General features: G+C 33.7%; 1 protein-coding gene across 1 annotated transcript in view; it reads left to right on the top strand.

Moving 5' to 3' along the window:
- The first annotated feature begins 8,578 nt into the window (after positions 1 to 8,578).
- Positions 8,579 to 15,293, top strand: part of RpL10 (ribosomal protein L10) — a 75,842-nt gene continuing 69,127 nt past the window's right edge. Inside the window, exons 1-3 of the mRNA XM_089085971.1 lie at positions 8,579 to 8,606; positions 10,484 to 10,682; positions 12,201 to 12,307. Of these exons, the coding sequence (XP_088942097.1) occupies positions 8,584 to 8,606; positions 10,484 to 10,682; positions 12,201 to 12,307 (329 nt within the window). The 5' untranslated portion in view covers positions 8,579 to 8,583. The remainder of the gene's footprint in view (positions 8,607 to 10,483; positions 10,683 to 12,200; positions 12,308 to 15,293) is intronic.

Here is a 15,293-nt window from a genome sequence, read left to right on the forward strand (position 1 = left end):
GATTTATTAAAGTTATAAAAGTAAAAATATTTATATTTTTTCAGTAAAGTGCAAATTATGTTCTGGCCTTGGGGAGCCATAGGGGTTTTGAGCCCAACTTAAGTTAATTTCTACTCGTTTTGAGTTTTACTCGATTATTTATTGTAATTTCTGTTCGTTTTGGGTTTCATTTATTTATCGATATTGATTTATGGTAGTTTCCCGCTTGGTAGATTATCTAGAGCTAGTATAGAAATATATCTATAGAAATTTATTAAATTTTTTTTTGCAGTGAGCAGAGCACACTGAAGTTGAAGTAGCCTTAAACTTTGACTTGAAACGTCATAACTTAACCACTTCTTTCAGAAAAGAATTTTGGAGGGTTATTTCGTGTTGATAAGAAAAGAGGGTAAAGGTGGAGTTTAGTCCCTCTTGTAGTGTAGAGCGCAGGAGCCCTATGGTAAAGGTGCAGGTGTGTTCTCCCTTATAAAAACAACTTATTTCAGCAGATACAAAGAAGAAGCCCATTTGCGGCATTCTGTGGGACCCCAATGTCCAATACTAGTATCAGATCCCGCGAGTGGCAGTTTACGCTCGTAAAGTTCTGGCTGTACCGGCTACAAGTGCCCCAGCTAAACGGTTTTTAGCATGACAGGACTGATAGTGACTGCAAAAAGATCAATGGCTCCAGGCAGAGTGAACAAACTCACTTTTATTACATCAATTGTAACTGAAGTGATGTAACCGCTGATTTAAAATTGTTGGTGTTCTTAAGCCGTGGTATCTGACTTGTATACAATGTTTTTTCGATGTTGTTATTTGCTTTTTTTTCACTTCATTTTCGTATGTATTTGATGAACAGGAGATGTTTGAACTTCAAACTTTGAAATTTATACACACATTAGCCCAAATCATTAACAAGAAGAAAATGACTAAACACGGGATTTTATAGGAACAATGCGATGTTAAACATAAACACAACATAGGTTTCCCTGGGTCTAGTGGTTAAAAATGAGAATTCTAGTTGGGCTGATCGACGTTGAACATAAACAGTTTCCGCACGGCCGAACAAATTCCTGTTTTGTCATATTGTTCTTGTATGTTTTTAGCCAACCATTTAAAAATCCTTACTAAAATCGAGGTTGAACGTGCATGGTAAAGTGGAATTTTTATTATTATTTTTAATCAGAAAAATCAGTGCGCCGTGGCGCGCCGTCGGTCTAAAATCGGCGGCGCACCGCCAAAAAAATTTCGGAGCGCCTGGTGGCGCGCAGCCACCGATACTCAATCACACCGTCGCCGCCGTCATGTCGGCGCGGCGCGGCGTCGGGGACTAACACAGATACTCATCGAAATTTGTAAAGAGTGGAACTCATTTTTGCCATGAAGTTATTAAAAGGCAATCTTTAAAATTGTCGCCGGTGTTCCAGTGATTATATTAGCTCAGAGTAAAAAGAAAAATAGTTACTATATATTTGGGTAAAAAATTGGGGTTTTGATCAACAAGGGAAGAAAATAATAACATAAAGCAAACATTTCGATTAGATCACTGATACCCAATTCGGGAACATACAGGGAGGAAGCAAGGATTTTGTTCTATTCTCTGCATAAAGATGCAAAAAGGCATTTCTCAAAATTTAAATGGTAATTTTCGCTTGAGAAGAAACAAAACATAAACAAAACTAAACTAAATTTTTTTACATCTAGGGGGTGTATTCGCCCCCTTCCTGTATGTGTACCTGTATAGAACATGTTAAAGAAACAAAACAATTATTAATTTCAATGATAAAGAGTATTATAATTCTAGTGATTTCTGGTCAATAATCTAGTGACTTCTGTGCTGATTCAGTGTTGTTGGTTTTCCAAGAATCTAGTGATTTTTTCTCACCGAGTGGCAATGCTGATCTTATATTCGAGAAAGAAAAGATTTATTAGACTTTATTCCTATTGGTAAAAGGTATAGTACTATTAATCTGTTTCAATCTTACTTTTAGCTGAATTTTTAAGTTTGGTTATAGGTGTTTCTTCACACTCAGTGCAGCCCATTTAATCTGCCATGTCTTGTTTTTAACTCCGTGTCTTATTTTGAAGGTATCAATAATAATATATGCTATATTATCCATCCAAAAAAGAACTTGTTAGAATTTACTACGTCAACAAATTCGTGTCTAAGTCAGCAGGTTGACTGAAGCTCTTGGAAGGTCATAAAATATATTTTTTTTTAACTTGTCGTCAGGTCTTTAGGCTAATGTAGGGGCTCAGACAGTGCCTTATCTTGGAGAAAAGTTTAGGTGGAAATATGTTCTGTATGTAAATAATTGATGGTCAATATTTTCTGAAGCAAGCATGCTAAAGTAATAAAATTTTTACCATTAGATTTCCTATTTTATGCTAGCCTATTTACAAATTTTCCAGTTGCTAGTCTGACAATACAACCATTGACCCCCCCCTCCCCACCCTTTAAAGGTATTGTAAATTGTAAAAATTCTAGATTAGCTATTTTTTGGCTATCTTGGAATGGGGTTAGGTTAGGAAAATGAAACTTTCAGGGATGGGTCTACAGACTAAAGTATGGGTAAATATCTACCAAATCATATTATTGAGTTAGGACTAAAGTGGATACACCATTTGATGCCTTTTTTTATGCTGATTACGAATATAATAAGCATTTCTTTCGTAAATGAATTTCAGCCCCCCCCCCCTATATATACCCAACCTACCCCTGAATTGGCATATATAGGGGGGGGGCTGAAATTCATTTCCAATAGAAATGCTTATTATATTTGTAATCAGCTTTTAAAAGGTGGTCAACATCTACCAAATCATATTATTGAGTTAGGAATAAAGTGAATACACCATTCCATGCCTTTTTTTATACTGATTACAAATATAATAAGCATTTCTATTGGAAATGAATTTCAGCTCCCCCCCCCCTATATAGGCTATACCTAACCTACCCCTGAATTGCCATATATAGGGGGGGGGGCTGAAATCCATTTCCAATAGAAATGCTTATTATATTCGTAATCAGCATAAAAAAAGGCATTGAATGGTGTATTCACTTTAGTCCTAACTCAATAATATCATTTGGTAGATATTGACCAAAAAAGCATTGAATGTATTCACTTTATTCCTAACTCAATAATATGATTTGGTAGATATTTACCAAAGTGTGTCCTAGGAAGGTATTATAAAGTGCCTACCTCCACTCTCTCTATAGTGCCCTGACCTATGATGACCTTTAAAAGTTGTGTTATAAAAGTGAAAACTTGTAAAATCAATATTCTGGTAAAATTTTACTTTAGCTACTTTTGACTATCTTGGAAAGGGGTTAGGAAAATGAAACTTTCAGGGACGGATCTACAGGCTAAAGTATGTCCTGGGAAGGTATTTTGAAGTACTTACCTCTGCTCCTCCCTCTAGAGGGTCCTGGAATTTGCCTACATGACAGGTCTATTACCTGTTGAAATTTTGACAAAACAACATTCTACCTTAATTTTCAGTTATCAGTTCCTTTTTCTCTGGCTTTAGTTTAAAATACTATACCTGTTATTTGATTTGAATTTAAGCCATATTAATGTTTTTTTTTTGTTTCAAAATTTCAGGAAATGTATTTGCATATCTTTAAAACCTTTTAAATTGGGATTGAGCAAAGCTGAAAATGTTTTTATTACACTTCCTTTAAGCAAAAGATCTATTTTGCAAGGTTCCACTTTTATAACATGCAGATTTTGGTAAATTTCCTGGTGGCCCTATAATTTTGCTAGAATGAAAGTAAAAACATCATTTGATGCCTTTTTTTGCTCTTTCATAATACAATAACTGCTTCTGGTGCTAGTTGCATCTTGAGCTCCAAAGGTATTTCATTTGTGTAACCACACAAAGAAGTTAAAACCTAATCTACAAAATACTTGATTTTCAATTCAAACCTTTTTTCCTACCATTTAAAGTTTTTCACATTCTGTTGGCAAAAAAAACTTCTAAGACTTAGAACTCAGAATAGGGTTAACATTGAGGCTTGGCAATACCTTCCCAGAGTATGTTTTTGGTCCTGGATTCATTACTGAAAGTTTCATTTTCCTTGCCAAACCCCTTTCCAAGATAGTAAAAAGTAGCTAAACTAGCATTTCACCTGTACATTTTTCAGTTAACAGATTATTGAGATTCAAGAAATAGATATAGCCTACATTTAAAATACAAATTTACATTGATTCCAAATATAACATTCACTTCTGTTGTATATTTAGCTTATCTCTCTCCCCTTCCCCCTAGTGGTCAAATATATACCCTAAATTATATTCATGCAATGAATTCTCCATACATGACTCCTTCAAATTCATTTAACAGTACACAAGCAATACAACAAATGTCTATTGAATCACCCCCCCCCCCCATTTAATGGTCAAAGAAATACCCCAAATTATAGCCTATATATATGACTATTAAGGGTAGGGAGATAAGCTTTTTGTTTTTTATATAACTTAGCTAGGAAGAAAGTGAATATATCATTTGATGACTTTTTTGGTAAATTTGAGGCCATTTATACTGCTAACCTAGAAATAAAGTAAATATACTACTTCATGCCTTTTCCTAATATAATAATTGTGTTACTTTGGAAATTCAATTTTAAGCCCTTTATGGGTTTGTCAAGTTGTCAAGAACCAGGGGTCATTCAGCAAAGGTTTTTCGGAAGCGTGCTAATACAAGGAAGAGGAACCATTTCTTCTCCAACCGCATCATAAGCCTCTGGAACGATCTGAGCGAAACGACAGTGAGTTCGCCATCCGTTGACAGTTTCAAAGCCAATCTCGATAAGGAATGGGAAACCAAACTATGGCTCACGCAATGGGATGAAGCTGATGTCCCACGGCCCTATCATCATTAACTGGCGTACACTGGACTCGTCCATATCGCTGGCAAGTGCGATTTAAGGTAATTTAAGGTAATGGGCTTTTAAAGATGATTTCTTTTTCTCTTGTTTTAGTTACCACATATATACTGCTGTTGGTATCACTCTTGTTTAAACCAGCTCACCCATAAATTGGTATGACTAATGAAATCAAGAACCAGAAAACACATGGGATATATATTTGGGTTATATATTTGCACATGAAGAGGGTAGGGGTAAAGTAGGCATTGGTACATTATGCAGGCACCACAAAGAAGTCAAGTTTGGTTAATGCTAATGAAATAAAATTAAATAGGATGAATATATAATAGTTTAGAAACAAATTTGGCCTATATATTTGCACATTAGGGGGGGGGGGGGGTAAAGCATAGCATATGTTAAATACCTAACCTAGGTACCTTGCTCCATCCTAAACCCCCAAAAACAATTGTTTAGATATTGAGAAACAATGCTTTGCCATCAATTTATCTAGCAAATCACCTGTTGTCTGCTAATGAAATAGCAGTTTGACTGGTTTCTTTGATACAGTATATAGCAATGCCCACATAATGCACTAGTACCATAAAGTAAATTTAATCTGCAGTTGAAATTTGATCTAAGGCTACAATTATTTTACATATAATAAAGTAAGGATTGTTGTTTTTAACCTGTTTAGCCAAAAATAAGAGAAAAATGTATCATCTTTGAGGGTACAGACTTTACTTGGAATGTGAAAATGACCAATAAAACATGCATAAAATTCAAGGTATGTAAAATAGAATATTGAATGAAGTTCTATTAACAAGAATGAAGTTCAAAATTTGTTTTTGAAGAAGAAAAAACCACGAATATTGCTTCAGACAACAAATAATAAACCCATATTATTAAAATAAAAAAATTCCCAAGCACAAGTGACTCTAACAAATGTGGGGGGGGGTATAAGCCTAGATAAGGAAACATGTTAAGACAAAATTGTACTTCATAATATGCAGGTTAACTGTAGCTAACATATATATATATATATATATATATATATATATATATATATATATATATATATATATAGGCCAAGATATATGTTTCCAATGCATTCTGCCACCCATTACTTGTTTGTTTGTTTTTGTTCTTGTTTCATCACAATTTACAGGCACACAGGTTGAAACAAGAGAGATGCATTCAGGGAATAGATAGGAAATATAAAATTTAGGCTATATATTTGCACATTAGTTGGTAAAATATTGGAGGGCTACATGTAAGATGTGTTAGCTACAATTATTCTGCATATTATGAATTATTTTCTTAACATGTTTCCTTCTCTACAGGTCCTTCTCTAGGCAAATATCACTGGAAAGGCAGTTGCACCATTTTTATCTGTGGGAATTTCTGTTTGGTTGTAGTTAAGACTTTCATATATATTTTAATTTCTATTCATTTTGGGTTTGGTTTATTCATTCATTACAATATCTGTTTGATTTATGGAAGGAAACATTCAAAGGAAATTAAATAAACAGCAGTTTTTTCAACCAAAAGTAAAGAGAAACATTAAAACTTAAAACAAACAAAAATTCTTTTGTATGTGAAAGAATTAGGTATTCTTTTGAATACCTTGCTTTTTACTCTTTCAGTGTTTTGCTGCTTCAAAAAGCTTCTTATTCTAATTAAATGGGCCTTATGTTTCAGGAGTCATTCTTAGAAGGTTGTGACATAGAGTCAAAGATCATAAGACAAAGAGCAGGGTATTGAGGAGGGGACAGCCTCTTTCATACACAGAATAATTTCTGTTTGTTTAAGTTTTAATGTTGCTTCTTGCTTTCAATTGAAAAAAAACTTGTTGTTTTTGTATTTAATTTCTGATCATTTTTCAAATAAAAATTTGTAAAAACTTGAAACTTTTTGCAATAAAAAACAAACAAAAATTTATTAAAAAACTTTTTGAAAAATAAATTTTCAAAGAAAAGTAAAGGCTATTTTAAAAGATGCATATAGTTTTCAGTAAAGCGTCAATGATGCAGTAGGTTTTAGACTTTTATAGTGAGAGAAGGAGGCAATACCCAAAGGGAGCAATATGGATGGACTCGTTCATATTGCTAGCAAGTACAATTTAAGGTAATTTAATTTGCACTTAATAGCAAATTAAGATCCATATTGCTCCATACTGGATGATGTGGATGACCAAACATCAAATGCATCCCACTGGTACTTCTAGGGAACATCATTCCCTTTGACATCTAGTAACATCTTCATCATTGGATGCTGAGACTGTTGTATCTGAGAGACTCTTCCATTGGTTTACTTCATGGCAGGAGAAAAACTGTTGTTAGTGTCAAGTTTTAAATGCCAAGCTATAAAGTTTTTACTGAAGTTTCCACCATCATTGTAAAATAGAATATTAAAGCATGCAAGAAAGATTCATGTAAAAGTGTAAAAATTCTTTATAGCATGAAAAAAAAGTAGATATAAGTTAAAGTTGCATACAAAGGAACATTTAATTAGGTTATATTTACAAGAATGAGGTTAAAATAAGTATCAAGGGAATCAAAATAAAATCTTTTTTGACCCTTGTGTCTATTCTTGGGACTTTTTTCTTCTTTTTTTGCTATTAACATTTGAAAACCACAGTTTTCTATAAAAAAAAAAAAAAAAAAAAAATGCACAACTCTGAAGTTCTTAGGGAATATCATATTTTTGTCATTGTTGCCATGTTGAAACATGAAAACAAAGAAGCAAAGTGTGTCTATTAAATTTGACTTAGTTTCATCTCCAAAAATTTAACATTACCAGTTTGTTGATTCCCAAAGACAGTTATGCTTTCAAAGGGCCATGTCTCATCCTTGGTTTCTTTTGAATTTGGTTCCTGCTACAACTGAAACAAACTAGCATGTATGTGGACGTTTTTTCTATTATAATTTGAATTCAAATTCTTTTCTAATTTGTCAGTGTATATGGTTGTGCAAGTTTCCATATAACCAATTTAAACAATCAGATTTCGTTTTTGCCATCTTGGTACTTTAAACTTGTACAAGTAGGTGAAAGATGAATGTGTTGGTTTGAAAACATCTCCTTGGCCCCAAGTCAGGCTACAGATCAATTTCTGAAAGGTTTGTTCACCAAGCTCAACAACTTAACAGTAGCTCAAAATCAACTCACTCAAAAAAGCAACAACTCAAAAAAGCTATAATAAAAGGCCCTAAATTACAAGTTTTTGTTGAAAGAGTTTATACCAATTGACCTAGAATATAAATGTAACAAATTTTTAGTCAGCTTTTAGGCTCACTAGTATATTAATAGTTATGACTATTTCTCTTTGCTCACTTGTGTTTTTTGAAAGTAGCCCATTCACAAGGAAATTTTACTGATACTGAGAATTAGGTATCACTAATTTGAGCCCATCATGTTTTTTATGAAATCTTCTAATTAACTGAAAAATTCTGATTGGTTCAAATCAATGCTAGCTAAATCTCAGTTTATAGTAAGATCTCATTGTGAATAGGCCCATGGTTGTCTGTTAACTGTTACATTGTTTTCTTATCTTTATTTTCTGCAGAAGAAAGTAAGATTTAAAATGGCTTGTAGGAATTTCTTGAGATTTTTATGGCTTATAACTATGAAATTGAGCCTCAAGTAGTAGAATAATGTCATCTCAGTTTGAAACTTTAGATTAATAACTAAAAATTCTGGCAAATACTAAAGTTTTTTTTCTTTTTATTATAGCCAATATGGGGAGACGTCCAGCCAGATGGTAAGTTCTTATACTTTTTCCTTAACTTTATCTTTTAAATTTTCTGTTCTTTTTACTTATTTCTGTGATTTTTTTTTATTTTACATAGAACACTTGAAGTTCTTAGATACACTGCATTTGAGCCCTTTTGGGGGGTGGGGCTTAGGTATTAGGCTAAGTTTCAGTGTTTTAGAGCCAGGTCTCTGAAAATAAGTCTTAAGACAAACAATGGCTGGATTTAATAGTAAAATAGGAGAAATGAGCCAAAAAAGGAATAGTTAGCCTGTGGACAAAAAAAGAAACTTGGCAAAAACTTTGAGTTAAGCATCTTCAATGCAGGAAACTTTCAAATTAGAAAAATCATTGTAATACAAAAAAAAACACTTGAACTAAAAATAAAAGTGAAAAACTCAGATAAAAATCTATCAAGTTTGTTGTAGATAATAATTGTGTTCCTTGGCCTACCAATCAAGGTCACTTGGTAAACATAAAGGGATTAAAAAGGCTGGTCCAAGAGAATACACTCCCAGAGATTGCACAGCACTGCCACTTATTTGGCATGTTCAAAGAGAGCTTCTAGTTGATAATTGAAGTTTTTTGTGGTTACCTTTTAGAGTTAGTGTCTGTAGATTGAGTAAAGACGTTTATTCAGAGCAAATTGTTTAAACTTTATTGACTATTTGATTTGGAATTCCTCAACCTAGCTTGTGATTTTTGGGATTTCTGAGGTATATAGGCTTTTTTTTTTTTTTTTTTTTTTTTTTTTTTTTTTTTTTTTTTGCTAGTATATTTTTTTTCTCCTGTTCCTTTCTGCTCATGAAACCTTATGGTGGAGACTATGTTGAAATTGCTTTGGTTATGAATTTATTATTAATAAAAGCATTCTGAACTCAATAATTTGGAGAATTCATAACTCAATGAGTTGCTGAAAACTAGTCTAACTAAAAAAAGAGCTGTATTTGTTACTTAAAGCAAAAATATGCCTAGTCATTGTATTGCATGAAAGGGATCTTTCTTTGAGTTTTCACTTCTGAGCTTTGGCTTTTGGGATTTAATATTTTTGTTTATTTTTCTACCTCTGGTTTCTTTCTATGCTTTCATGTTTGTTTGATTATCTTTTCAGTTTAGGTAGCATTTTTGGATATAATGGGCTATTTTCCTCCTTGTTTTGACCTTAACCCTACTCATGTATGATGCTTGGAATTTGCATCTTTTTTCTCCTTTTATTCATTCCAGACGATTAAGCATGGGGTGTATTTCTTTAAAAAAAAAATTACAAATAAACAGTATATATTCTCATTTACTTTTCTTTCCTGTGCAAGGATATCATCATGGAAATTGACTTTCTTGTTTTACAGTGTAATTTGACATAATATATAATGTAATATGATGTTTAAAAAATAGTTTAAACCTTTATATAATAAAAAATATATAATAAAAAATAGTTTAAACCTTTAATAACTGTGTTGTCTCTGGTGAGGATTATTATTAGTTTTTTTTATATATTTGTTTTTCTTGTACCAAGAGCTTTGAAAGGGAAAATATTTCTAGTATCTTGTTTGGTGACACTTGAAATATTCTGAGTGTTATAATTGTTTTTCTGTCAGGAACTGAGATCAGGCACCTATTACTATACTAATTTTACCATCTAAACAAATTAAATTAATTATTCTTCTTATTACACTTAAAAAATGCGAAGTGTGACCAAATGCTAGATGACGTTTTTTTTTATCAACACTACTGCCAGTTTCCACTCTTGGAAGTTACACATACTCTTTGTTTATAGACTTAACCAATTAATGCAGCGTAAGTAGTCCTTTCAGGCCCCTCATTCTTAGACTCAGTTCAGACTACTAAACTTCCTTTTAGTTGTTTGCCAATAAGAATATTTGTTTCAGTTATCGTTACTGTAAGAACAAGCCTTACCCAAAGAGTCGTTTCTGTCGTGGTGTTCCAGATCCAAAGATCAGGATTTTTGATTTAGGCAGAAAGAAGGCATCAGTTGAAGATTTTCCTTTGTGTGTCCACCTTGTCTCTGGTGAGCTAGAGCAGCTTTCATCTGAGGCCCTCGAAGCTGGCCGTATTTGCGCCAACAAGGTAAATTCTGTCACCAGTCTGTCCCAATAAATTCCAGGGATTTCCCATATTCCACTAAATATTATCTGTGATCCTATCTACAGAAATTCTAAAATAATATGTTGCAATGACTTTTATTCTTGTTAAAAAGTTTGAACAAGAGTTTGTTCATTAAGTTTGTTGCTTAGAACTGCAAAGAATTTGATTGTCACCCATCATATGTATTTATTCGTTGATTATTTGTGAATTGTTCTCTCTCGCCCTCTTTGTCAATTATATAGAATAATTTGTTGGTATAAATAAGCAAAAAGATTTGCCAAATGAAATAAAATCTGTTTTGCGACTGGGGTTTAAAAAACTGTCTTTCTTTTGACCAAGTAAAGCTTGGTACTTCGGCACTATATGTATGTATATGTATGTATGTATATATGTATATATGTATGTATATGTATGTATTTGTCATGAAATGTCATGACAAATTCAGAAGCCATATTGACCAGCCATTACAAAATATGAAATGAAAGAAACGAAGATGGGGATTGGGGTTTTTTCATGCCAATAAAAACGCTAAACAAAACAAGATGAATATTTTGGCAAGACAACCGCTTCGCTTCTTTAGCGCAAAAAGAGAAAGTTTTAAGGAAACACGCTCAGATTTTTTGAGTGAAAATGTAAACGAAATAAGCCGGATTGAAACAAGGTGATAAAAACAAACAGTGCTAAAAAAACAACAATAGATTAAATCAAAACTAACTGAATTAGAAATTTTAAAGCCAAATTACTTGTTTTTCAAAAGCCAGCCAGTCACTAAAGCAATTGACTGAATTGATGAAGATTCTTTATCACATGCAAGTACATATTTTGGATTCGGGGGTGTTTTTTTTTTCTGGGGTGTTTTACACACAAAAAACTTCAGTAACTGCATCAAAGATTTATTTATATGTATTTTGGTTAAGTTTTTATACTCATAGACTCATTTATTTTACAACCAACTATCATAGCCATGGCCGAAACCGTGACTAAATGGCGCTGTTTAGTACATTGCATAAGACTGGTCTATGGCGGTTTAAATAACTGACAAAAAAAGGCACGAATGAATTGCTGTGATGGGTTGTTCGACACTTTGGCGGCACTAGTTGGTTTTTATGGCGGGTGTTGGCGGTTAAATGCGCAGGTGGGGGAAGCAACGAACGGTGTTGTCAGATAAAAAATCAGTCTGAAAAAAAAAGTCAGGGTGGGGTGGTGGTTCAAACCTGGTAAACTTCTCCCCTGGATAGAGCCTTGATCACATGTTGCCTAACTTTAATCAATGCTTCTGATGCACTAGATCTTTTGGTTCCGAGTGGTTGGTGGGACGTGTCATATTGTGAATGTGAAATTGATATAGGGTTTATCTCAAGTATGAATAGATTGTCACCTTCGCGCTTTAAGAAAACAAACACAAGTCTTTTATTTTAATATTTTCTTCATCTCTGTTTTCCTTTTTCTCTTGCTTTTTCCCTTTGCTTGTATGCCCTATTATTTGTCTTTTTATTGCAGTATTTGGTAAAGAACTGCGGTAAAGATGCTTTCCACATTAGAATAAGAGTACATCCTTTCCATGTGACCCGGATCAATAAAATGTTGTCCTGTGCTGGAGCCGATAGGTAAGCTTTAATTATTTTTACTACCCCAGGGACTTGTCCCTAAAGTATGCTTTTCCAGCACCAGTAATAAATTGTGCATTCCATGAAGACATAATTGGCTTTGCTTTCCATATTAGACTCGGATAAGTAAAAGGTTGTCCGTCCTTAGGGTAGGCAATTTCAACAACCAATAATAAATTGAACATTCCACAAAGATTTAATGTGCTTTAAATAAAAACTTATCCCATATTAAATAAAGTTCGTCATATAAGAATAAGAGTATTTTCTTTCCAATGAAATGTTACCGTCTCCTTCATCCAATAGCTTTAATTCTTTCTGCTGCCCTAAGGATTTGTCACTGGGGTATGATTTTCCATCAACCAATTTAGAATCTTACATTCCAACATTGTGATGTGCTTTCCTTATTAGAATAAGGGTACATCTTTTCCAAGAGACTTGGATCAAAATTTGCTCTCTGTTGCTCCTTATAGCTTTAATTCTGTCTGCTACCCCACCAATTCGTCCCTGGTGTATGCTTTTTCAACAATCAATAATAAATTTTGCATTGCAACGACATCGGATATGTTTTCATATTAGAGTAAGAAGACATTCTTTCATGTCTCTCGTATCAAAAGTTCTCTGCTGCTGCATTTGATAGCTTTAATTTTTTCTGGTACCCCGAAGTATTCGTCCCTGAGGTATGCTTTTCTATCAACCAATAATAAATCATACATTGTAACAGCATGGGATATGCTTTCCATTTTAGGAGAAGAATACATCCTTTCCAGGTAATAAAGTTCCTTTGTTTGTACTGTATTTTCTCTGTTTTTAATCGCCTATTTTTGAAGTAATATCTCTTTTGGAGATAAATCTTTGTGTATATTCTGTGTACTGCCTATTTTCTCTTTAATTCACGTGTTTTTCATGGTTAGGTCCCTCTTTAGACAAAGTCTTGTGTAAGATAAGATTTATGTATAATGAAAGACTTACAATAATGTAATATACTAATTCCCTCCAAGGGTTCCTTGGCCTGTAAAGGGGAGGGGGAGACATACGAGCCACTTACTCGAAGAAAGAAAAAAAGGATACAAGAATTAAGATTACGTCAATTATATAAATTAAATGATCAAATGAATTCTGAGAAAAAAGACAACAATTAATTTCTAAGAAGCCAAAAAAAGATTTAAAATTTTATTTGAAGAAACTAAGAGTGGCACATTCAAGCCGACTCAGGCATCCAAGTCCATACAATGTGACTCGTCGCTACAGGATTGAATTTTGACCTTACAGAAAGAGTAGAAGGAATTTAGCATGATTTTTTGCATTAAAAAGATGATAATTATTTTGATCCAAGGTAAAAGGTGGCGGAATATTTAGGAGTTGGGGGGAGGATTTGGGGGAGGGGGGTCACCATGAAGCTGAGAAAAACTGAAACATGCACATGAAAGAATATAAATCCCCCCTCCCCGAATGAGTTTGTGTGTTTGTTTTTTTTACCTTAGAAAGCTGTTTTAAAAGAGAAGAACTAGTTTTCAGGTAAGAACCATCAGGCAGTAAAAGAGGACTTTAGAAAACTGATCGAGAAAAAGTATATATAAGCATCCTCAAAATACCGAGACTCCTGCTTATCTTCATTTTAATCAAATCAATGGGACCCTTGAAAGACAGGTTTCATCAATAGGAATACCCCAAAATCGAATATACCGATCTTTAGCTCATCTAATGGTCCCATTTGACTGGTCAATGTCAGGTAACGAAAAAATGTCTTAGAGCGTGTGTGCATTGTGTACATTTTCTGGTTGATTGGGTGCCTCTCCAATAGAAAACCCTCTGTATATACATAGTTGTAGTAATAGAAATTTTTATGTACAACAAAACAATTCCAAAGTGTGATCAAGATATAAGCAAAACTCGACTCAATCAAAACAAAGCGATTACCGCAAAACTGAACAAACGTATTTCGCTAACTGCATTGATAGACGAGGGAGAAGAGCTTTCTTGAATTATCAAGGACAGTCAAGATGAAATATGTTTATTTGAATTTTTTCACTGGGAACTATCTCATATCTTGAAAGGAATCCAGTGTAAAATGAAACACCTCCACATACAGTTTTGGTAGTATTGAGCCTCAAATTTAAGAAAAATCAAACTGGCTCCATTAGACTCTTTACTTCATTAGAGAGGAGTTGCTTGTCACTGTCCTTGAATAGCCACGAAACCTTATTTTTTGAAATAAAAAATTACTGTCCCTTCTGTTTTTTTGGGTAGCATAAAATATTGCGTATGCATGTCTACCGTCGCAGAGAAGGAATAGGTGAGGCGGGAAATCTTGATTATTACCTGGAAACTTCTCGGGGGAGGGGTTGAAAAGTCCTACCAGGAGCTTAGTTTTCAGTTTTCATAAACCTTTCAAAAAAAAAAACAAAGTGAGTGAATTATCAGCTTAAAATTATATGACATCAAACTAGAAGGTTTAGCTTATCAAGCTACATCTAAAACTTTTTCTTCAGCTACATTTAAACCAGAAGGTATATTTATCTTAGGAATTCTACTACTTGTTGATGTTTGATTTTTTAGGGACAGAAAGTCTTGTCAAATCTAGCTAACTAGTTTCGCTTATGTGCTGTCACGGTTCGACGTGGCAACACAAACGAAAATGAGGTACTACCCAAAGAACTTAATGTTTTGGAACAACCATAGGATTAATCTTAAAAATTCGGTTATCAGTGGTATGAATGGGGCCAGAGAGGGGGGGGGGTGTTTTTATTTTAATGTCCTTAGTTCTTTAACTGATCAAATAAACAAAAAGGAAAAGACTTAGGAAAACTGCTCCATCAAAAACAAGTCTTATCCAAAGAGTTGTTTCTGTCGTGGTGATCCCGATCAAAAGATCGGGATTATTTATTTAGGCAGAAGAAGGCATCAGTTGAAGATTTCCCTTTATATGTCCCACCTTATCTCTGGTAATTTACGTCTGAGCCTTCGAGGCTGGTCGTATTTGCGCCAA

This window comes from Artemia sp. Qi Xiang Cuo, chromosome 3 (assembly GCF_049724085.1).
Source record: "Artemia sp. Qi Xiang Cuo chromosome 3, ASM4972408v1, whole genome shotgun sequence".
In the NCBI taxonomy this organism is placed as follows: Eukaryota; Metazoa; Arthropoda; class Branchiopoda; order Anostraca; family Artemiidae; genus Artemia; species Artemia sp. Qi Xiang Cuo.